Genomic DNA, 24,153 nt, shown 5'->3' on the forward strand with positions numbered 1-24,153 from the left:
ACCTCAGTCTTCCAAAATTATGGCTTTCATTTTGTTTTTTATTTTTAATGTCAAAACTTTCTAAATTAAAACCTTCTAAGAATATTATTGAAAAATACTTAAGAAACTACATAGTTTTTATTCTATATATTTAATTTCTTTAATCTCTCAACTCATTTGCTTTGTGTTAAAAATAATCGAGTCCGGATATATTTGATATACTTTTTCATACCCTATATGACAAATAATATATATTATATATTATTAGACAAAATAATCTAATCAAAGTCTTAAATTATTATGTCTTTTATTATTTTAATAAATATTATTATTTTAGAAACATAGTTTTTTTATTTATATATATTAGCTATTGTGAACTAGTGGAAAATATAAAAAAGTTTCAAACATTTCTTTATTAAAAGGATATTAATAAGTCTTTTAAAATGTAATATACCCAATATTTATATAAGCCAATATTATTTCCAAAGATGTTTCAATTTTACTCTTTAACACATTTCCTTAAAATGGATTGATTTATAGCTATAAGCTCTCATAGGAAAATTCCACAATGTTAAAAAATTTAAGGAAACTAATTGACAAATACCCAAAATATTATAAATAAATAAATATACATTTTAGTTATTCTTTAAGGTTAGTTTTAAAACTCCGTTAGGTTCCAAAGGGAAATATCTCCTTTTGTCTCCTTTTACTTGTTTCCTTGTTTGCAAGTGTGGAGCTGTTTAAGTCTAAAAATCGAACCCCCTCCGCTGCCTACGGCACTGTGCACGTCTACTGGCGTGCTAAGCATTTGCGCTTGAAAAGCTCGCGTGGATTTTAAACATTTTCACACAACATTCTCATATTTAGACGGCACACATCAGCGACAGTCGAAAGCCAGTTACCCAGTTACCCCGGTACCCCAGTGCCCCCGGACCGGGTCCCAGAAGTTGGCGGTAATGTAAGCTCCATAAGCCAAATAAAGGACACACACTAATAGCATGCAACACACGCGACCCAAGGCGCCCCGAAACGTAAATCTGTGAAATGTAATTGTTGCCATGAAGAAAGCGGCAGAGCCCAGGCCCAGGCCCAGAGCCCGGAACCCAACCCAATCCCAGCCCAGCTACCCACCCCGTAAGCTAAGGGCATTTTAAGTAAGTTTGGCCGGCGCCCTGTGCCATATTCGCATTTTGATAATCGTTGGGCCTCCATCGTAGTCCGTCGCTGATATACAAATTGGCTTTTGCAATGACTTTATACATTTTACGAGCAACAGCGGCTCTTTCAAGTGGGGTTTTTCTACTATTTTTTTTTTTTTGGGATTTTATCGGTTGGTTCGCCCGTGACTCGTTCTTGCTGCTCTGACTGAGTATGTGTGCTATGCGAGTTGGCGCACTCTGATGCGATTATAAAGGCTAAATTGATGCAGATAAAATTAATTGAATTCAAAAAGCCAAATCCGCTGCCCTTTTTTTTCTATTTTTCCTACTTATTTTCTTTTGGGTTTCGTTTTTGTGGAGAGTGTCTGGAGAGTTTAGCAAGTGGGTCGCATGTTTTTTTTTCTCGCTCGCTTTTCTATAGTTTTGCTAGTTAGTTGGTCAGGTCATGCGAGCAAATATCTCGAAGCAGGCAAATGTGTGCACTCAGTCGCTTTGCAGACTCGTATGTGCTGCATACTTATAGGCAGCATCTATATATGATAGCTTTTAGTCGGAAAAGAAAGCTAAGATATGCATGTGCTATTTTGGAATTAATTAGACCTTGGAAATTACGATTTTAAATTAAGTATAAAATTTAATATAATATGTTCTCAATGGATACTAAAGATAATCTTTATAATGCAAATGTTTGTAACTGATTGACTTGACTGCAAGAGCTTGAATATGCACAGCAAGCGGAAAGTCGCCGGTTCGATTTGAACCTGAAGTATGCATAGCAAGCGGAAAATCGCAGGTTCAATTCAAAGCTGAAATACGCACATCAAGCGGAAAGTCCCTGTTGCAATTCCAGCAACAAATTTAAAATAAAATAATTTGAAAAGTTTAATGAAAATTCATTTTTATAAATGAACAATTCAATAATAACAAATGCGTTCAACCTTATTCTGTGGACCCAACGCCACGTAATTTCTTGAATGAATTCAATATTAAGTAAATATTATTAAGTAAGTATATTAAGTAAGTATAATATTAAGTAAATATTCCTCAAAGTAAACTTTTCAATGTGAAACGCGAATAAATGTAATATAAAAAGAAAAGAAAAAATATTGGTCATTAAATGAAAAACTTAAACAATGATTAATCGTCTCTTTAACAATGCTGATAATAACCTACCCTCACCTACCTCACACAAGTGTTTACACCTTCGAGTTTATCTATATAAGTACGAGGCCAGGCTAAAAACCAACTTTCACGGGCTTTTCCAACTTTGACAGTTAACTGGCGTTCGAAAAAGCTTTGCCATGATATATAAATATCTAATGAACCTGGCAAATCGATAGGGTTGAATTGACCGCAGAATAGCGAACATTTCACTTGTAAATTTTTCAACGGCTTTAAGTGCAAGAAATGCCACCACCACCAGGACCACATGGACCAGCCGGACCAGGAGCTCATAATCCAGGCGGACATGGACATGGTCCCGATCATGGACACAAGCCGAATCCACCGCATCAGGCTCCAGCGCCTCATCATCATGGACCGCCAGGACCTCCACACCATCCCCATTAAAACTACCCAACTCCAGTGTATTGTCAACTAGGACTATATTTATGTTTATCTTTAGTTTTGCGAGTCCTTTAATAAGTAAAAGAATATATAACTGCATTTCCTGGCATATAAATAATTTTATATATGTATTTTCTTGAGTTCTGTAATCAAAATGCAAATATGTTGATAAAAAATAAACCTAAATTTCATACTTACTTCAAAAAAAGTTGTATATAAATATAAATACTGGTATGTAAGTACCGGTATATAAATACTAGTGAATAAATACCGGTATGTAAATACTATACTCCCGGCATTATACATTGGGACATAAATACAGGTATATGCATACCTGCACATAGATATATGTATATTAATACAGATATACAAATACTGATAAATACTGGTATATATACTGGTATTTAATAACAAATGTAATAAATTATAATAAAAAATATAAAACTGTATTTCCAATTAAAATTCAAAAATAGTATATCTTTTGGTATTTATCTGGTATCTATTAGTTGTGTGAACCTTTAAATGCAAATATTAATATAACTGAAAAAGGTTAACCTGTATTTTCATGTTACTTCCAAAATAGAACTGGTATATATATACTGGAACATAAATATTAGAATTCATGTATTTTTTTAGTTTATTTTTAGTTTTAAAAATATTAATATACTGAAGATTGAGTTGTATTTTCAACTTCAATACAAACTAGAAGTATATATTGATATATATAAATGCTTTTTATTTATTTATTCTTTTCTTACTTTAAGTCCTTTTATAAAAAAAATTGTTGATAAATATACAGTTATACATCTAACTTAAAATTAAAATATAAATGATATATATGTATGTACAGTATATACATATATATACCATGTAAATTCTGCTATTCATTAAATTTTTTTGGGTGAATCCTTTTTAACTGAAGCTGGCATATATATACTGGCATATAAATACTGTTATTCAAGAATTATTTTTTAGTTTTAAAACTAAATTGCCAACTTAATTGATACGAATTAAATTCTAATCAAATTATTTAATTTTAGAACCAGTATAATCGTCGTTCCGAAGTCCTTTAAAAACTTTCAAGCCGCTCTGGGTTAAGTTTTCCCACACTTTCGCCTTGCCTTACTAATAACTGAAAATAGATTTTAAAAATATTTTCGTTCTATCAATTATCATGTTAAAAAATACCTCTTACGGGGATTTTCCAAAACAAAAAAATGACTCCAAGCTGTTCATGACAAACTCGCTTGTTTATTAAACGCTGCTAATAAACATGACATAAACTTAACTAGCCAGCTTAATAAACAAACAATTGATTAGGGCGAGAAACCCGCATTGATTAGATAAGTCTTATCTCAAGACCATAAAAATACGAAGTGTATTATAATATTATAAAACTGTGCAGACCTAGTTAAGTGAGTTCAGTTGAGCAAAGTAACTCCAGTCGTTCGCATTTAGAGATTGCTCAAGGCCAAATATTAGCAATGCACCCGCACGGACCTCCACCACCACATCATCACGGACCGCCGCCTCCGCACCACCATGGCCCGCCACCGCATCACCATGGCCCGCCGCCGCATCATCATGGACCACCGCCGCCACATCACCATGGACCACCGCCGCCGCATCACCATGGACCTCCTCCACCGCACTATTGCCCACCGCCGCATCATCATGGACCTGGACCACAACCTCGTTAATGTAGCATAACCCAATCTCTGGAATACCATATACAAATTATGTATACAATTTGATTTCATATAACTTTACTATGTGAAATTGTTCTTAAGCTCTCAAGCATTTTTTTATAGTTTAAATATTATACCAAATGAAAACTGATTTTTATATTCAACCATTTACAAAAATAAATAAATAATTAAAGAAATAAAATAATTAAACAACAAAACCAATGCCTTTTACAAGGTCTCAAGTTCTTTCTTAATAAAAATATGTTGCAGATATTCCTGGAATGTGGGCATAGAAACATTAGGGGACAATCTGGTATTCAATAAAAATATCGAGTACTTGAGGTCTTTGTAATAGAATTTTTACTTTTTTCGTTATTAGTAGAATTATTTGTATTATATATATTCATTTAATTTATATTTTAAATATTTGTTTAGCTGGTTCGAAGTCCGGATAGTTAAAACCAAAAATTAAAAGCAATTTTATTAAATATATATTTCTCCAATATATATGTATTTTATTTAAGATTTTTGTTGCATATTAATATTTGCTAATTAATATTTGATTTATTTACAATAATTTTAATAATTTTTTTCATACGATGGGAGAGGAAGAAGTTGTAGAACATTAATATTTATGTGGAACAACAGAATGTAAATATGAAAATATAGAAAACAAATTTGTCACAATTTTAGAGTGTCGAAATATTATTTGTCAACATGGCCGCAGCTTTAAGCAAAAACAAATATATAATGTTATTATTATCATATTCCACATAAATATTCCACTGCTAAAATTTTCAAACAAGAAAATATTTAAGAATAATACAATTATTAGTCAAACTTAGATAAAAGTGGACACCTCATTTCTGATTATTTCTTATCTATTGAGGTTTATCTAAAAGTCAGTTATTAGCAGGGTTTTCCAAACTTTTAACTGTGTATGACTAAAAATATTTACATGCTTAATTGCTATTACTCATGATATGTACCCAAATATTTGTTATATTGATTAGGAGAATATTCGACTTAAGATTAGATAAGGCTTATCGTGAAATATGTCGGGTATAAATTCATAATATGGTTTTTGTGTCAGTTATCTGAGGGCTTAGTTAGCACCTGAAGCTCGCGCGTAACGCACGTGAAGTCAAAAATTTGAAAGTTTAGTCAAAAAAATGCCACCGCCACATGGAGGACACGGAGGACACGGACATGGAGGACACGGGCATGGCGGCCCACCACATGGCGGACATGGACATGGACATGGACATGGGCACGGCCATGGCCCACGACCTTGCATTTGCTGCACAATTTTATAGAATATATCTCTAAGGCGAGCGCTCACACGACGTATGGAATTTAGAAAAGAATCACTATGTAGTTTTAATGTGTTAATAAAGTATAAAGATAGAGGTTTGTTAATGAATACAAAGTAAAAGTGGTTGTTAAACAGCTGTTTAATTAGTCAAATCAAGTGGCCTCAGCAATTAATGAGTGGCTAATCATTATGCCTAAATACTTTAAAACCACAAAAGCCGCTTACGCAGCGGTTACTTTTATAAACATACATATATAAATTATATATATGTATGCGTGTGTGTGTAGGTATGTGTGGCCTTGCGTGTCGAATTCTGCCCAGCACATGTGTGGGTGGGCGCGCTCTACACACCCACACACCTACACCGCTTTAATTTATAGCAGTCAAGTTGGAGCAGACCAGAAGACATACAAGTGCCATAAATTTTGGCAAAGGAACACATTATTTATACTGTCAACTGGCTATATTTGAAACGGAATCCAACGCTACAATATACTACCTATAAATAAGTGCATTACCCGGCCAAAAAAAAAAATGGAGCAGAAGACGGGACGCAAACCCGTAACAAGTAGCGCTCATTTTGGTATAAGTCTTCATTAGCGGTTAAAAGGCTGACCTACAATGGGGGCCAGCTAACTGGCGATGCCAATGGGTTTTTCATACGCATTGAACTGTCGCCGCAGCGTTAAAGCCGGAAATGCCCGAAACAACAACAATGAGTCAAGCGAGCAACAACACAAACAACAACAATGCCGTATGCGCTGAAAAGGACGAGCCAAGCAAGGAAGGCAACAACGACGGCGGCCAAAAGGAAAATGCTTAAAGTTCAAATTAAGCACAACAGCTGGCGAAAAATTGAATTGAAGGCAACAACAGCAGCAGCAGCAACAACAACAACAACAACAACAACAACAACAGCCACAATGTCGCTGCCCCACGCGCCCCCGCGCCGCTCGTCTACCAAGCCAAAGCATTTGAACGACAACAGGCAACGAGGCTGCTAAGGAAAAACCAAATAAAAAAAAAAAAACTATATATATACATATATATATATATATATATATATATAAAACCCGAAGCATGCTTCAAGGCGCCGAGGCGGCAAATACACGAGCTTAACTCGTGCCAACAGCTGGCAAAGCGAGAGAGACAAGAGAGGGAAAGAGCGCGCGATACTCAAAAAGCGAGAGCGCAAGTTATCAGAGAGCCGCACAGTGGCGCCACATGCTAGTCGAGCGTCCAGTTTGCGTACTAAGCAACGCATGCGCCCATCCATTGAGTCAAAATATAAACAGAGAGCATTAGGTACAATTCGACCAAATTGTGTTTTAGTATTTTGTAGAATGCTTCGAGGTTTGGGTGCCAACATTTCATTGCCAGCTTGATAAGAAGTCCGTCATTTTTATGCCTGATACGAGTACGAGTAGGAGTACGACTAAGAGTACTTGTATTGCCGGTAAGATCCAAATCTTATCTGCAAAAAAATTGCAATGGTAACAAACGAGCAATTGTTAGAGGCAAGTGCATATTGTGTATAGCTTTAGCTGTTGGGGCTTAAAGAATTAAGGCATTCGAATATTTGGTTATGTGATTCAGCAGTTTGTCATATTATAAATAGGTGTGATTAAAGTTGAGATAAGATAAATATATCAGCTTTGGTTGAGAAACGTTTTCCTCATAGTGCTTTGCACTGTGCCGTTTGCAATTTAATAACAATATTAGACCAATTGCTTAACATGTTTGCCGTAAGAGCTGTTGCTCAAAGATAGATTTTTAAATGCCAAATCTTTCTTGTCTTGCCTAGCAATGAGAACTAAGCAATTTAGCTCATTATATCAATAAAGAAACAAAGATACAAGATATAAGTCAACCAAGGGTCTTGTCTTATGAAGGACGCAAAGATTATTTTCTTTGAAATAATATAATTGGATATATTATTGTGTAAAGTGTTGAACACGAAAATAAAATTATTCTTTAATTGCAATTATTCTTTAAAAATGGGTTGAACATGAAAAACCAACTTATTTCCATAAATATAAATTGCTAGATATAACAATATTAATTTATAAATGAAAATATTAACAAATAAATTAATAGAAAAAATTAATTAATTAATAATAAATTTAGAAATAAAAAAGGGCTCTTTTGAAAAATTCAAAAAAATTAAAAGCCAAGTTAATTAGATACAACAAATTAAATTTTTAATAAGAAAATTTATTAATTAAAATTAAATTGCTTTATCGAAAAAAAAATTTTAAAACATTAGAGTTAAGATACGATCCAAAATCTGGGTACATATATGTAAGAAGTGGGCGAGACATTGAATATAATAATTAATTAGTATTATTATTATTGTTATTATTATTATTATTATTATTATTATTATTATTATTATTATTATTATTATTATTATTATTATTATTATTTGTATTATTATTATTAATATTATTATTATTTATTTAATTAATTAACAATCTATCGCAATTAGCTTATAATTGATTAAGGCCCTTTGGATATCTTATATTATAACTTCAGCTTTGTCTAAGAGAAATTACTCTAAATGTAAATAAAAAATAGACAAATTATATTTAGGCTAATCTATACCTAGACAAAATACCTATGCACACATATGCAACAGTGTATTTTACCTCTGCGAAAAACTTAGTTTTTCTTTAAAAAATAAAATAAATTCTTTTACCTTGCGATTCGCTTAATTTGCAACGCAGCATTTAATTATATACTCGGCAGTTGCATTATGTTGAAAAGTGCTCGGCAATAATGCTGGCCATATATCCTAAGCATGTAATTATAAATGTGTGTGTTGGTGTTGGCTGTTGGCCACGCCCACTGTTTAAGTACGGTATGCTAGTGCATAAATTATGTTAGTCCAAAGTGCAAGCAAAGTTATTTGCAACATAAACCTTGCCACGCACACGCGCTCATACAAGCACACAGCGACATAGAGCCTTGGTTTGTTAGAAAGATTAACGCGTGCATTTTGTTTTTTATGCCAACAGCTCATAAAAACACGTCAGCACACACACGCACACACACGCACATACACACACACACTCACACACACAAGTAGAGATACTTATGCTAAGCCGTCTGCGCGCAGCGTGAACAAAAAAAAAACAAACTGCAACGGAAGCTGCGCCTCCGTCATGTGCTCGGGCGTTGTCACTTTTAGTAACGGGGCTGCAGGAAGGGGCGTGGTTGCAACAGAATGAGTGCAGCAGCGACTGCTCATGGCGGCCACTTCAGCGACAATAATAAGCGCCACAACAGCAGCGTCAGCGGAAACAGAAGGCGGCGGCAACGACGACAGCGACGGCGACGGCAACGGCAACGGGAACGACTGCCCCTAGAAGGTGCGAACCGTGGCGTCTGTTAATGATAATGATGACAGTGTGTCGCCGGCTTTGCTGCAGCCGCCGCTGCTGCTCCCGCTCCCGCTGCTGCACTTGCTCCTTATGCTGACGCTAACGCTGTAGGACACTCGGCGCGCTAGTTAAAGTTTTAATTTGGCATATTATAGTGGCTGTAGTGGCGCAGCATGCGCTCGTTAGATACGGATATGGATATGAGCATATGGTATTATGTGAATACAAGTGCGCATGGAGAAGCTTACGCACCACAGACCAAAAAAAAAGAAGAAAAATGTAGCTAATGAAACCAACAGCACTTGGGCTTGAAACAGCTGGCATTGAGCCGGGACAAAATAAATGAGAAAAGGCTAAAGAGCATACTTAGCCCCCGGAATGTGCATATAAAAGAAATAGATAACAGAGCTCAAGAACTCAATTAAACAGAAGACTTTTAATTACTTGCTATCACAACCCTGTCAAAACACGAGGTTTTTCAATATTTATTTTTGATTTTGCACCTAAATAGATGATGATGAGAATTCTCAATTTTTATGTTTTGCATTTTCTAATGCAAAAATTCCAATTATTCATTGATAAATATTTTGAGCTCTTGGCTTTTTTAGAAATGTATTCAAGAAATTATGATTCTATTTATAATCAAACTTTCTATTTCCAGCTTTAGAGTTTTTGTGCAGAATCCAATTTTGGGGACGGAATCTTCTCTAGTTTATTTCTGCGCTCAAATTTAAATACACCATTTTTTTTTTAAATGAATGTAAAATATTTTGTTTTCTTACCCTACGATATAGATCAGCAAAAAAATATAATACCATGACTTTGCCAAGCCGAGCTTAATAGCATTTTGGCCCTTAACTTTATTTAGCAAGAAAGCCTACTAAATTTTCTGTATATCTTATTTTTGGAGTTATTTAAAAAAGGTTTATCCTTCGGAAGATCCAGAATATGATTTTACCAAAGTCTTCCTAATACTAGACTATTCTCTATTTGATTTAATGCTAGGTTATTTTCTTGGTTGGGACGTCTATCAATGTATTTCTGACTAAATTTATGCATTTTTCTATTTATTTCTTCTATAACATTTTTTAATATAATGGACCTAATGCAACAGCCAATAAGGAGAACTTCATTATATATAAATAGCTTTGTAACATGTTTCAACGGAAACCGAAAAGGGACCGAGTAACTTATGTCATCAGCCAATTACTTAAAAAACTAAATTCAACTTCTATTAAATTCTAATTTTAGCAAACGTTCTTTTGCATCAGATCTCTTGTGTTGATTTGTCATGGGCTTGGTTTGGGGATTTCAAAGCTGTGCCCAGCTCACACTTTAAGCCATTTAGCAAATTATGTGCGAGTTCCTTTAACCCTTAAGTGAAACAGCGCACAAAGCAGCGACAAAAGCAAAGGCAAAGCTAAGACGAAAAAAAAAGGAAAACAAGAAAGAAAGAGCTGGGAAAATGGGAGAAAATTTTTTGGCAAGCATTTTCAATTCAATCAAACGCCCACTAAGAGAAATGCAAATAGCCAAAAGACAGACTCACAAAACACACGCACACACATGCGTATATATATACACACACACAGACAAACCCACACGCACATGTTGGCATTTAAATAAAAATAAACATGGCAAATGGTTAGAAATACTTTGAAACACTTTTAAGCATCATTACATTAGCAAATTTTTCTCTTTGCTATGCAGAAAGGGCACTGAAACAGGCACGGGTGGCAGCGGGGGAATGGCTGCAGAAAAGGGGGCAGTGACAGCATAACACACATGCACACAAAAGCGAAATGTTGGCGTAAGAGATTTTTCTGTGCAAAATGTGGGCGTAACTCATGCTGCTGCCTTGCAATTTTATTACATTCGCAAATGATGCGTGTGTGAGTGTGTGCGTTTTTGGTGGGCGTGGCCAGCAGCAGCAGCAGCAGCCATAACAAACGTACGACAAAACACATTATGGCCACTTCTTTTTCAGCGGACTTTTCGTGGCATTTTCTAATTTGCATTTAACACAAATGTAATTATTGACAAAGGGCAAAACGCTCTGACAACATGTGAACCGCCAGGCAACAGCAACAGCAACAGGAACCACAACCAGCACCACCACAACCACCAGCAGCACCACCAACATCGGTTTCTATGTAATTGTCGTTATAATAAATAACTTCAACTGTCCAGCACTTGACACTTGACATCAACTGCAACGGAAGCAGCACACAAAAAAGTACGAGTCCGGACGATTTAAATTCGTAAACTCCTTTTCAATATGCCCTGTAATGCCTGATTAAGATATAAGCTTGCATATAAAGCTGAAAATGTGCTAAAAACTATGCTTGACTGACTGACTGACTGATTGTTGAACAATACACAGCTCAAAACCCAAGAGCTAGGAAGCCTAAATGTTCACTGTAGTTACTTTATGTTATGAAGATGCACGCTAAGCCGGAGTTTTCGGAAAACCCGCACCCACAAGTGCGGAAAAACCGCGAAAAACGTTTGAATGAAACTTGCTTGTGATAAATATAACTTTGAGCGTGGAGCTCTACTTGATTTAAATGGTTATAATGAAACTCATTACAAAGATTACGGAAATACTTATTTAACATCTTATTTATACAAGAACAAATGCAAATTAAAAAAAATATGTATTTTTGTAGAAAGCAGTATCTGTTAAACAGGAAAATATATTACAACTGAAGAAATGCTAAAGATAAAAATTCTAAAAAGAAAATATTGTTATAATATAAAAACTAGTTTTATGTGCCTGGTAAATAGGTATTTCATAGAAATAGAAACCTGAAACCTAAGGTAATAGAAAAATCGAAATAACTTGTTTGTTTCTGAATGCCAAACCACTATAATTTATGTATAAGTTAATGTGTTTTCATTCAAACCCTTGACTGCCTCAACTGGACATCACCTGCACATGGAATATACCGCTCAACAGCTCTGCTACAGGGTATAAAACCACCGAACTCAACTCGACCGCATGCAAAGCGCCAGAAAAACAGTGCCGCATATTTCAAACGGGACACATGTAAAAATGCTGAAGCGCTGATAAGGACATTAACATTTGCACAAACACACACACACACACACACACACACACACACACAAGCGTAGTTGAGGAGCAACTAATGGGGAATACGTAGTAAATGGTACTCGGTCGGAACTTTGCATTCGTATGCGAAAACATCAACAAAAAATCAGCTTTTCCGCGTCGCTTTTGACACGCAAATTTATAACAGCAGCAACAGAAACTTGTTGTGGTGCCCACCAAAATCCCCACTCAGCCAACAAAAAATACAAAAATACAAAAAAAAAAAAAAAAAAACAACAATAACAAACCGTAAAATAAAAGTGGAAATATAGGTATAAATAAAAGGCAACAAATTTTTAACGCATACAAATGCAATTTAAATTTACTTATTTAGAACCCCGCGGGAATTTCAAATTATTTGCCTTTTCACGCAAATTTAGCGACCATTTTTCTCCAAAGCACAAACAAAAAAATAAATAGGAAGAGGGGAAGTCCCCCTTTTAGACAGGTGGCTACCAAATTGGAGTTTACATAGTTATGTGGACGGGGGGCAATAGCAGAAGGGGGCAGAGCGGCATGGGGCGCCCTCTGACATGTGCTGCACAAGTTTTTCGGCTGGGTTTTTGGACGATTAGAAAATGCTTCAGAGCAAAGTAAAACCAAAAGGCTCTGACAAATGCCCAGACTTGTTGTTGATAATGTTGTTGTTGTTGTTGTTGTTGCTGCTCCTGTGGTGATTAATGACGTCGAATGCTGTAAATGCAGACAGCGGGGGCAACGTGCGGGTGGCCGCCAGCCTTGGCAGCTTAATTTAAAATGAAAATTGTACTTAATTTCTAGCGTAGCTTAGCAGGCGACTTGGGTCTCTAGCTGGCTGGGCGGGCAGAGGCGAAGAAAAGACAGCTGCTGTTGCTTATAGATTAAGACAGAGAGAAAGAGAGAGATAGAGAGAGGGAGAAAGAAAGAGAGAGGGAGAGAAAAAGTGAGAGCAAGACACAGCTTATAGAAAAGCCATTCGGCAACTCGCCCCACTATCAAGCACAGCTCAATGTCTGGCCAGGTTTTGGAATCTATGACTCTATTTATAAGGCTTTACACATAATTCAAGTACTAAGCAATGTACATCATTTAATGCCAGGCTTCACACTTAAATTTGTCATAAATGGGCAAGATGAGTTTTATAAGGTTAGCCCATAAGTTGGGCTACTTTTGGAGTTAGGCAAAAAAATTTATCATTTCTCCCGAAACAATTTATTAAATATTCAACACTTTTGCTAAAAGTTGGGCTCGTTGATATAAAAGAAAACTTTTTTATTAGGATTAAAAAAAAATCGAAAAACAACAGACTACATTTATTTTAACAACAAATATTTAAAGTCTAATATTATATTTTATGCGATATTATACGCTTAATATAATCATAATAGAATTTTTGAAGATTTCAGCAGATGATAGAATAATATATAAAAAAATAAATAAAATGGCAACACAAATAATAATAAAACCGAATAAAAGAATAATAATAATAATAATAATAATAATAATAAAAATAAAAATAATAATAATAATAATAATAATAATAATAATAATAATAATAATAATAATAATAATAATAATAATAATAATAATAATATAATAATAATAATAATAATAATAATAATAATAATAATAATAATAATAATAATAATAATATTAATAATAATAATAATAATAATAATATTTTTGATAACTTTAATTTATTTTAAAACAATGTTTTATTAATAATTTGTTTCAGTTTATAATAAATATGGAAAAGAACAAACTGCATTTTTTTATGAATATCTATTTTATTAAAAATAAAATGACATGAATCATGAAATCATAAAAGAATTTAAACAAGTATAAATTTCAAAAAATTACGATGCTACATTTCTTAATATATACAAAATGTTCATTTAGAATAAAGGTCGAATTTGTTTGCAAGCCGATCTTAAATTTAATTTTCAGTTAAAAATTTGGAATAAATATAGCTTAGGTTAGTTTTAGCTTTCTTTCCATATGCATGCGAAGTGGACACATTGTCAAATCGCGGTAAGCATATGTCCCATATATATATGTATAAATTTTCGACATTCTACTTTCAAGATTTCAATTTTGAAGTTTGTTCAGCGAACCGCAAACAAATTGAATTAAGATTACCACGTGAGGATTTCAAAGAATTTACACAAAGTCAAACAAGCTTTAGTTTATTATTATTATTATTTGAGTGTGGATGTGGCTGTGGTTGTGGATGGGTGGGCGGTTGGTTTGTTGGGCGCAAAGTGTTGGCAATTTTCAATCGCAATCTGTATTTTTTTTCTTGTTTTTGGTTTATTTCTTTAGAGCAAAAGCTACTTTATTTTGACAGCAGACAAACAAATGTCAGAATTGAAATTAAAAGGGAAGCAGCGACAGGCAGACAAGAGCGGGAAAAACTTGGTGAAACGCATGAAGAAGAAGCGGCAGCAGCAGCAAGAAGTGGCAGCCGCATTACGCATCAGCGACAGCTATTGCCAACTCTCTCTTTCTCTCTCTCTCTCTCTCTCTCTCTCTCTCTCTCTCTCTCTGTCTCTCTCTCTCTCTCTCTCACCCTCTCTCTCTCTTTCCCTACACCCACGCGCATTGCTCTGCTGACTTTCTTGCATTCCCGTATTTGCTTTGGTTTTCCTTTGTGTGTGTGTGCGTGTGTATTTTTTTGTTGTTTTTGTACATTTCACACAGCGTGAAATTTTCTAAATGTCATTTTGCTGTCATCTCGTGGATAATAAGATTACAACTACGTTGAAATAATAGGATTCAAATGAAAAAACTTTGCCGTCGTCTGTCTTTTACTTGTGCTTCAGCTTCCTCATCCACTGCCTCTTCTTCTTGTGCTCCTTTGACTTTTCCTCGCGCATTTCAACTTTCAATGCGACTTACACCTCGCACTCAGATATATATCTCAAAAGTCCCCAGTCCAAAATGTGGGTGAGATTCTTGGCAAAGTGCAAAGTTTTCATTTGGTCGCGCTGATTGAGTAGTGCGATAATGATTAAGCAGCTGCCAAGTAACGACCGCCAAAGCTGTACCCAAAAAGAAATAAAATCAAAACATACTTCGACAAAATAAACATAATTCGGTAAAAGCAGACTTATGATCTTGAGACCACACTTCAGACGTCTGCACAATGCCTGTCTGCATGCATAATTGATTCGATCGTTCGTCTTAAATGTGCCAAAGCAAAACTAGAAGAAAAAAAGGTTTGCTTTCATAGCTCCCGCCCGCAGGCTAGAAGTTGACGAAAGTACTTGCCATTATGGCAAAAAAAAAAGACCTAAAACAAAAGTAGATAAATAAAACTACAAGCTGGCAAAAAAGCGACAGCTTGAATAGATCACTGCCGCAGGCCCATTAAAATATAAACCGGCTTTCATTACTGCAAAATTCGATTATAAAAGCAGAGCGCACCGCTCCACACAGCATCAGAACTTCTTTAGCGTTCTAACAAGTCATAAGTACATCAAAAATATAAAAATGAATCCCATTTTTGTGATCACTTTGAGTGCTGTGTTTGTGGCTCTGGCTGTGGCATCGGTAAGTAGAAATAGAAGATCAGAAGAGATGTAAAAGAAGCTAGAAATAATATTAGCAAAAAACTTGGGACTCACCCTTAAAGAAAAAAGAAATAAGTTATAGAAAATTATATATATAGAAAATATCATGATATCTACTATTATATATACAAACAAATAATATTTATATTTAAAATGAAATAAGATTCTGGAACTGTAAGTAGAAATAACAGATCAGAAGATCAGTGGAAAATGTTAGGAACGACAAGTACTTAAGTTTAAAGACAGCAAAAATAAGCAAAGAGTAAAGAGATAATTTAAGAACTATTAGATGAAAAAAAAAAAACAAATAATAAGCGAAGTAAAGAAGAAAAAGATAAGTAAAGAAAATCGTTGAACAATATTTCGAGTAATATAAGATTCTGGAACTGTTATAATAGGATTAGGTGTAGAACGAAAAAAATGATAGGAAAAAATTTGAAAAATGTAGAAAAGGGAAGAAATGAGATAAGTTACTCAAAAATCAAAAGATATGGGTATTACAGAAAAAAGAGAAACTTAATGAACTGTTATAATGTGATATAAATGTAGAAAGAAAAAGAAAAAAAGAAGAAAAAGAAGTGTAAATGGATCTTCTATATAGATATAATAAGATTCTAGTTAATTTAAAAAGAAAGTACACTCAAATCCAAAAGGTGCGTTCGAATAAAAAGAGCTAGCTCCTACTTAATACGTATGTCTACAAGATACAGAAACTAATTTCGATCTGATTTCACCCATTACCAAACCCGAACGCACAGCCCATTGAGCTGACCGAGGATCAAAAGGCTCTGACCAAGCAGTATGGTGAGCAGTGCGCCAAGGAGGTCAACCTGACCGAAGAGGAGGTCTCCAAGGTGAAGGCCAAGGACTTCAAGAGCCCCAGCGAGAATATCAAGTGCTTTGCCAACTGCTTCTTCGAGAAGGTCGGCACACTCAAGGATGGCGTTGTCCAGGAGGAGGTTGTTCTCAAGAAGCTCGGCGCACTTATTGGCGAGGAAAAGACACGCGAGGCGCTGACCAAATGCGGTGGCATTAAGGGCGAGAATAACTGTGATACGGCAACCAAATTGCACGAATGCTTCGAGTCCTTCAAGCCCATCGAGGTGCAGGCTTAAAGCAGCGACCAGCACATGCTGACAAATTGTAATTAATTTATGCGTGCATTGAAAAACAATAATAATAACTATATATCATAATACACAAAACAAAAGGTATATGTGTGTGTGAGGGTGGGTGTATGTGCGTGTGCGTGTATCAGTTAACCAAACGGACTTTGCTGCCTTCCAAATGCACTGCTCGGCGAGCATGTTTTTCACTGGTGGCAAAAATATGAAAACAACATAGAACTGTTCTTTTGAAATGCATTTTGCCTAACATATAGAGCATGAGAAACAACTGAATTTGGCAGCGAATGTTTCTGTATGTTTTATACGAGTCTTATACATTAGCCGCCAACTGCTGTTGTTTTGCCTTACACGGTGGTGAAAAGGGCATGTGTTTATTAAAATATTATTCCTTAAAAATGTGCAGATAGACTGCATGGCTTTTGGGGCAAGTTAAATGCAACCCATGGTCCATTTGGGTGCTTGCACGCAGTCGCTGGGATGCGTCACAGTTTGTCACAGCTTAATTGCAGCTTTACTGGCCTCTGGACTGGGCATAAGCCAGCAGCTTAAATGGATTATGTGTACATATTTGTGCACACATATATATATATATATATACTATATAAGTTCTTCCATTTGTGTGTGTGAGTTTGGGTATAAGTATTGGCTCATTTGCCATTTTCAATTTGCATAATTAAATGCACAATGCGCGTGCCCACCATCACGATTATGCGGCAAATGCGTTAATATTGTAAAATAACTTTATTATTTAACGGATTTCACTGCGTGATTGCCGTTGTTCGCTTATCATTTATGCAAAGTGCAGCATTTGCCGCTTGAAGCCTTGCCCCTTCAAGCCTTGAGTGCCTTCACCATGCACTGCTCAAAGTTGTAAACAAAATCGCAGTTGTTGGCGGACTTTGCAACGCTTATGCCACAGCTGGCCAACTGGGTCTTGATCTTGTCCAGCGGTGCTTTGTTGAAACGCATCTGGGTGAATTTCAGTATATTCTCGCTGTTGGGCTTACCGTCGGCTGTCACCAGGCCCATTTTCTGGTACAGACAATTGTGATAGCACTTGTAAGCCTCAGAGGCATTGGCCACCTCATTTTCGGCTGCGATTAGTGCGGCCTCCGCGTCGGGAACCTTCAGCTCCTTGATGCAAGCCTGCTGCTTCTCCTTATAGGCAGCCAAGTCTGCAGCACTCTGCGACTGTGGGTGATGTTTGGTTATGAAAATAGTTCTAAGTCATTTAAAAACTTACCAAAACCAGCTCGTAGAGGGAGAACACTACAAAAACAACCACAAATATCTGAATTTTCATCTTGTTACGAATTTTTAGAACTGATTTTTGTTGCACTAGTACAAGCTGCTTATATAGTTGAAGCTGCAAATATTAGCTGTTTGTAGTTCACCGAATTATAAAAATACTTTTAATTAAGTTATTAAATTTCAATTTTGTTTTAATTTTCGCAATAATGGCTTACAATTTTGCTTGTTAAAATTTCAAACCTAGCGTCAAATTTTTATTTCCTGCATTCATTTCACTTAATAATTGTGAATTTGATGTATAAACTAGTTATTTATTTGGCATGACTATATGCCGAAATTCACACTGAAAATAGCTGGAATTACGTATTTTGGGATGATGTTACAGACTATGTGATATAATTCTATACCTAGAGATGTGTAACAATAGCAGCTATGTTAACATGCTATTGAAACATAAAGAGATTATGCTATGATTATGTTATTCTATGACACTCTGTTAGTAACAGTAGTATGTTATGTAACACTCATCATCTATATGGGTACTAATATCGCCATAAAACTTGTCGGAACCAGCCGGATCTAGTGGTCCGACATCTTATTCTTATATGGCAAAAAGTTGTGTGTTTATAAGATATTTCAATTAAAATCAGCATTTAAGAGCTTCACTATTCTTACACATCTGTAGTATGAATCAGTTTATAAGGATATTAAATCTTCGACGTGCCGAAGATATTCTTACTTTCTCGTTTTATGTGTTGTTTGTTAACCTTTGGACGCCGGTTAATATTTGTTCTAAAATGTTTATGCCTAGATAATTGTTTTATTTTATTTTTTTTTATACAATTGAGCAGCTCAATTGTAGCCCAAAATTATACTTTTGTTTTGATTTATTAGAGCAAGCACAGCCGTAAAGCGTGCCACACATTTTTTATTGCAGCAGTTAAACTTTTACCTTACTTTTGCGACACACACACTTGTATATATATGTAAATTAAATATATATTATTGTTGAATCTATGCTGCTTGTGCCGTTGTTTCGCTGAAGCGCTGACTAATCTCGTTGGCCTTATCCGCTTCACTCACAACATTCTCATTCTCATTCTCCTCATTGTCCATGGCTGCCAGATCGCCGCCAGTTTCACTGCGCTCGAGTACCTCGCGCAGTCGCTGCTCCGTCTCCAGATTCTTGAGATGATTGTAGCACACATGCAGCTTGTAGGCGGCCTCACAGCGATTCTTGTTGCTCATGTCCTTGCACTCCTTCAGCTCTGGCTTCAGGCGTTGCATGAGGCCCTGCAATTGCATTCGGAATGCCTCCTCTAGCATCATGTCATAGTGCACCAGGCCCAGGCTTTCGTATAGGCAGCGCACAAAACACTGCAGCGGCTCATTACGCTTCAAATCCAGAAATGGTGTCGCATTGCCATAGTCCAAGTCGGGCAGATTATTGCCCGTGCTCACCTCAGCATCAGCACCGTCGCCAGGTGCCAAGGCCAGTTCGTTCTCCCCGTTGTTGTTATCATTGAAGAGCAGGCTGAGCCGAAAGAATTTCAGCTGTGACATGGACACATCCGTCTCGCGCATGCACGACTGCAGCAGCTCCTGATTTAGCTTAGCTGGAGCCATTGTCTCATTTCGTTCATCCGGTTCGCTGCGGGTCAAGGACATGTTCAGCGAAACAGAGACGGAACGCGCCTGTCTTAGAGAAAGTTATGAGAAAAGGAAAGAAAGAGAGTAGTAGAAACCCAGCTCTAGAAACTTTCGTAAAAAAACTCTATGTTACCCAAGCCGGTTGCGGAAGTTCACTGACACACAGGCTGAGAGCCAACAACAGGGTGACTCGTTTAAACATTTAAATAAATTCTGATAAACTCAAATAATTTTAAAGCACCTTTAAAAGCGGTCAGTGAACAACTATGTATATGAGACTCACGCGCCAGACGCATGGCATTTTATAAAGCCAATTTTTCGGATAATTATAAGCCTTAAATGTTATTTAATAGCTGCAATATTATGTACACTTGATTTCTCACACGCCTGAATAGACACTGATCGGAAATGGATCAACAGTATTTAGAGTATATATATAATGTGAGTGCGAATTTCATGCTCAATGCTTTTAAAAGGTAAAGCGATTCTCTGAATAATTTTATAGATTTTAATGACTGCGATGATAATTTTTAGACAAATATTATTAGAAAGGACACAGCTGAGTGCGTATCCACTAATTACAAGCAGTGCTTATATAATGACTCCAAGATAATCCAGATCATAATCTTAAAATAGTAATTGAAACATAGTCATACACTAAACTAAATGTTGTTAATACTTTCTGGTATTTAAATATTTGAATTAATAAGATCTTCGTCACATTTGCTTGCGTATTAAGTTTTTTCGTTAAAGTAATTTCAACATTTACTTAGGTAATTACATTTGAACGCTCTATAATGTAACTGCGCAGTGGGTAAATAACATCAATTGCTTAGTTTTGGCAGAGCGATTGGAAATGCTTTGAAAGGCATGTGAAGAATGTTATCAAGGTGTGAGATATTTATTAACTGTAGATATCAGTCAACTCGGCTAGCCTTAAAAGCAAAATCTAATTGATGAAGTCGCTAACAGACGTGTGCTGATTATCTGAAACAGAACACAGAAACAGAAGCTGCCCGCCAAGCACATGTATGTCTTTAAGATCAAAGTAAAGACAGCTGAACTGTCAATGCCAACACACCAATACATATATACATATATATATATATATATATATATATATATATATATATATATATATATATATATATAACAACCCCCGCAGTTTTTATAAAATTAAATTACATTAATGTGAGAACCGCAGGCAGCCAATCCCCAACCACCATGGAAAAGCACATTCATTGAGCCAACTAACAAGGCAGACAAGACAAGCGAAATAAGAAAAGTTGCCCGGCTGGTTGGCGGTTCCGTGCGGACTGTAATGCTCGGCTCGACTTGGCTTGGCTGTCTGTCTGCATGTCCGACTGTCTGTCAAGACAAAGGCTAGTGAAACATCAATGTGTTTGTCCCTTTGGCAGCGTCCACAGAGCACGCGTGTGGGTTTTCTTTGACAAGCCGCCAGCGCAGAAACCACGAGCTGTCTACTTAAATGCATTAGCTGGGCAGCGGGTGGCTGGGGGGAGGGGTCGGGTGTGCGTTGGGGGTGGGTGTGGCAGAGGGTGCTTTTTAATAGACATTAGTAAACGCATCAGTGATTATGCCAAGGCTTTTGTGCAGACAACTGCAACTGAAACGGATGCTAAATGGAAGTGACAGGACAGTCCGTACTGCCAGGAAGTTACAAAATGAATTATAGACGCCCATCCAGCCAGTCAGTCCGTCAGTCTGTCAGACAGACATACGCCTGTCGTTTGAGTCAGCGCTCAGGTAACGGCCTCCCAAATTCCCCAAGCGTTTGTCCTTTATATGCGAAACGTAACGTAACGTAACGTAACGTATTCACGGAGCGTGCAACCCTATAAAAAGTGTCTACTCCGCCCACCTGCACACCTCACTGACCCACTGGCAATTGCAATTGCGCCACGTGCTCAATGAATGTTTAATGATTTGTTAATTGGATTTTGGCTTTTGAACAGCGCCAACAACAGCAACAGCAACAACAACAATGAAAGGTCAAGTCCCAAACATGTGCCTATTCATTTGTAACAAACATTACGCATACGTCGTGTTGATCGCCTTTTGTAAAAGCAAAGAAAGAATTAAAAGGGGGAAAAAGAAAAGCGAAAGTTTTCAAGCGACGCTCATCAATATTTATGCATTGTACAAACGTGCAAATGCCTTCGGGACCAAGGACTTAACGTCTGATGGCGGTCTGACAGCTGCCATCTAATGATGCCCAACTGTTATGCAAATGTTCAGCCAAATGACCTGCACCTGGGCCTAAGTAAATTCTATCTATAAAATAACACACAATACTACAGAGAAATTAACACTTTTCAGTATTTAAATTTCGCATTTATATACATATATGTAAAAGAGTTTGCCCCGAATAACTGGTTATCGAGTAATCAACTGAATTTTTCAAGTGTAGCTTTCTCTTGTGTTGAATGTTAGCATTAAGATGAAAGTCTTTGGGGGATTCGACCTACATTTGGGAAGAAAACGGTGGCCAAGACATCAATAACAACAACCATATAAGTATGCTTTGCAAATGTGTCATCTTAAAACTGTGGCATTTAGATACCTGAGCGTTGGACTAACAACTGAGAAGTTGCCGATTCGTATCTTACAGTAATTTGCAATGCGTCTATTTTTATATACCTGTATAATAATAATACTCTCAATTAAGCCATGGAATGTGTATCGCATAGTAGGAGACATCTACGACCCCATAATATATATACATATTGAGGATCGTCACAGAGCATCAACAGCCGAGTTGATATAGCCATGTCCGCCTGTCTGTTTATACTCGAGCTAGTCTGTCAGTTTTAAAGCTATTGTCAAGAAACTGTTATATATTTCTGTTGAGACCCCTGGACCCCTTATATCATATAGCTGCCATGGGAACGATCGGTCTAAAAGTAGGCTCCCGTATCGAACATTTTTTCTTTTATAAGATATCTTGACCAAACTCGGCATTTATAAGGTTCACTATGCTCCTTACATATATGTACGTCGCCCGATCTTTGAAGAAAAGGTACTTGAACAATTTTTGTTTTCCAAGATATTTTCATGAAACTTAGTATTTACAAGCAGCACTCTTCTTACATATCTTTAAAATCGTAAGGGTATTAAAACTTTGGCTACCTAACTTACTTACTTTCTGGTTTTATTTTAATTTGATATTATTCACAAAGAAAAAGTCAAGGCGAAATGGACGAGTGCAGAGAACATGCTTGTTTTTCTAGTTTTTTTTTCGAGTGAATTATAAAGTAGAAATTTTTTGGTGATTTCATGCACTCTTTTTCGTTTTATCAACTTTTTAAATGTGGTTTCGCCATATCAGAAACTGTTAATGTGCTGTTTATTACAAACTGGTCTGGTAATAGCACTCCTTTACAGCCCAGGCGACTAAATGTGGCCATCTAAAAATAAGTCTAACTTCTCTGTGATGAAATTGGCAATAAACTGTAAAAAGTCCTGGTCAAGGCAAACTATTCAGTGACACGTTTTTAGTGCGTCTTCAAGGAAGAAGGAAGAATATATTAACGCATTTTGTTTCATATTAATAAATGATTTAGAATATATTTTGAGAAATGATAAAGGTATGCTTATTCAATTAGGTTGACTCTTCTGTATAATACTTTGCGAAGGCTTATTGAAAATTTGACAATTTTTAAGTTCGAATTGGATGGATTGTGACAGTATTAATCGTTTGTAAAGGCCGTCGAACATATAATTCGAAGATCATGATAATAAAATGTAAAAAAAACAAGAAAGAGGTTCTAGTCGGGAGCTCCCGACTAGGGGATACCCTGAACCCTCTTCTTCCAACATCAAATGCATATATATATTCTATTTTAGAAGCTATATGTCAAGTTTGGTGACTCTAGCTCTTATTATTTACCAAAATTGCCCAAAAAACAGGATATCGATATCGATTTTTATCGATTGCTTGGAAACGGAGTTAGTTATCGATTATCGGAATCAAACTCGATCTGCGCGGGAACTAGGAGCACCTACATCTAAAATTTCAAGTCTCTAGCTCTTATAGGTTCTGAGATCCTTGCGTTCATACGGACGGACGGGCGGACGGACGGACAGACAGATGGACATGGCTAGATCGACTCGGCTATTGATGCTGATCAAGAATATATATATTTTTTGGGGTCGGAGATGCTTCCTTCTGCCTGTTACATACATTCGGCTTTCGCACAAATACATATACCCTTATACCCATTTTTAATGGGTTCAGGGTATAAAAAAATTGACGACTTTATACTTTAATTTTCTCTGAAAAGTATCCTTCGAAATCAATAAAATTAAAATAAAAACGAATTTAATTAAATTTTGATTTGCTTTAAAAAA

The 24,153-nt window shown here is 36.1% G+C and overlaps 3 protein-coding genes across 4 annotated transcripts; 1 reads left to right on the forward strand and 2 right to left on the reverse strand.

Annotated features, from left to right (window-relative positions):
• Nucleotides 1-15,674: 15,674 nt before the first annotated feature.
• On the forward strand, nt 15,675-16,869 carry LOC115767450 (general odorant-binding protein 56a). Its single transcript, XM_030711748.1, has 2 exons — nt 15,675-15,734; nt 16,513-16,869. The coding sequence occupies exons 1-2, from the start codon at nt 15,675-15,677 to the stop codon at nt 16,867-16,869; spliced, it is 417 nt and encodes a 138-aa protein (XP_030567608.1).
• Nucleotides 16,870-17,659: 790 nt separating this feature from the next.
• Nucleotides 17,660-18,489, reverse strand: LOC115767466. 2 transcript variants are annotated; one of them, XM_030711770.1, is made up of 3 exons: nt 18,348-18,489; nt 18,125-18,247; nt 17,660-18,072 (listed from the first exon to the last, which is right to left on the reverse strand). In XM_030711770.1, exons 2-3 carry the CDS (start codon nt 18,182-18,184, stop codon nt 17,713-17,715), a joined length of 420 nt encoding a protein of 139 aa, XP_030567630.1. In that variant the 5' UTR covers nt 18,185-18,247; nt 18,348-18,489; the 3' UTR covers nt 17,660-17,712. The 2 variants fall into 2 exon arrangements, with proteins under 2 accessions (XP_030567630.1, XP_030567631.1); XM_030711771.1 differs by having other exon boundaries at nt 18,125-18,260.
• A 657-nt stretch (nt 18,490-19,146) lies between these two features.
• LOC115767425 lies at nt 19,147-20,405 on the reverse strand. The gene is made up of 2 exons (XM_030711701.1): nt 20,365-20,405; nt 19,147-19,831 (listed from the first exon to the last, which is right to left on the reverse strand). Exons 1-2 carry the CDS (start codon nt 20,403-20,405, stop codon nt 19,147-19,149), a joined length of 726 nt encoding a protein of 241 aa, XP_030567561.1.
• Nucleotides 20,406-24,153: the final 3,748 nt, after the last annotated feature.

This window comes from Drosophila novamexicana, unplaced genomic scaffold (assembly GCF_003285875.2).
Source record: "Drosophila novamexicana strain 15010-1031.04,08,12 unplaced genomic scaffold, DnovRS2.1 tig00001395-arrow-arrow-pilon, whole genome shotgun sequence".
Classification (NCBI taxonomy): domain Eukaryota; kingdom Metazoa; phylum Arthropoda; class Insecta; order Diptera; family Drosophilidae; genus Drosophila; species Drosophila novamexicana.

Bases quoted from the DNA above. Each gene is read 5' to 3' on its own strand.
- LOC115767450 (XM_030711748.1), top strand. From the start codon at position 15,675: ATGAATCCCATTTTTGTGATCACTTTGAGTGCTGTGTTTGTGGCTCTG. The intron at 15,735-16,512 runs GTAAGTAGAAAT...CCGAACGCACAG, and splicing joins TGGCTCTGGCTGTGGCATCG to CCCATTGAGCTGACCGAGGA.
- LOC115767466 (XM_030711770.1), bottom strand. From the start codon at position 18,184: ATGAAAATTCAGATATTTGTGGTTGTTTTTGTAGTGTTCTCCCTCTAC. The intron at 18,073-18,124 runs GTAAGTTTTTAA...CATCACCCACAG, and splicing joins CCCTCTACGAGCTGGTTTTG to TCGCAGAGTGCTGCAGACTT.
- LOC115767425 (XM_030711701.1), bottom strand. From the start codon at position 20,405: ATGATCTGGATTATCTTGGAGTCATTATATAAGCACTGCTT. The intron at 19,832-20,364 runs GTAATTAGTGGA...ACTTTCTCTAAG, and splicing joins TCATTATATAAGCACTGCTT to ACAGGCGCGTTCCGTCTCTG.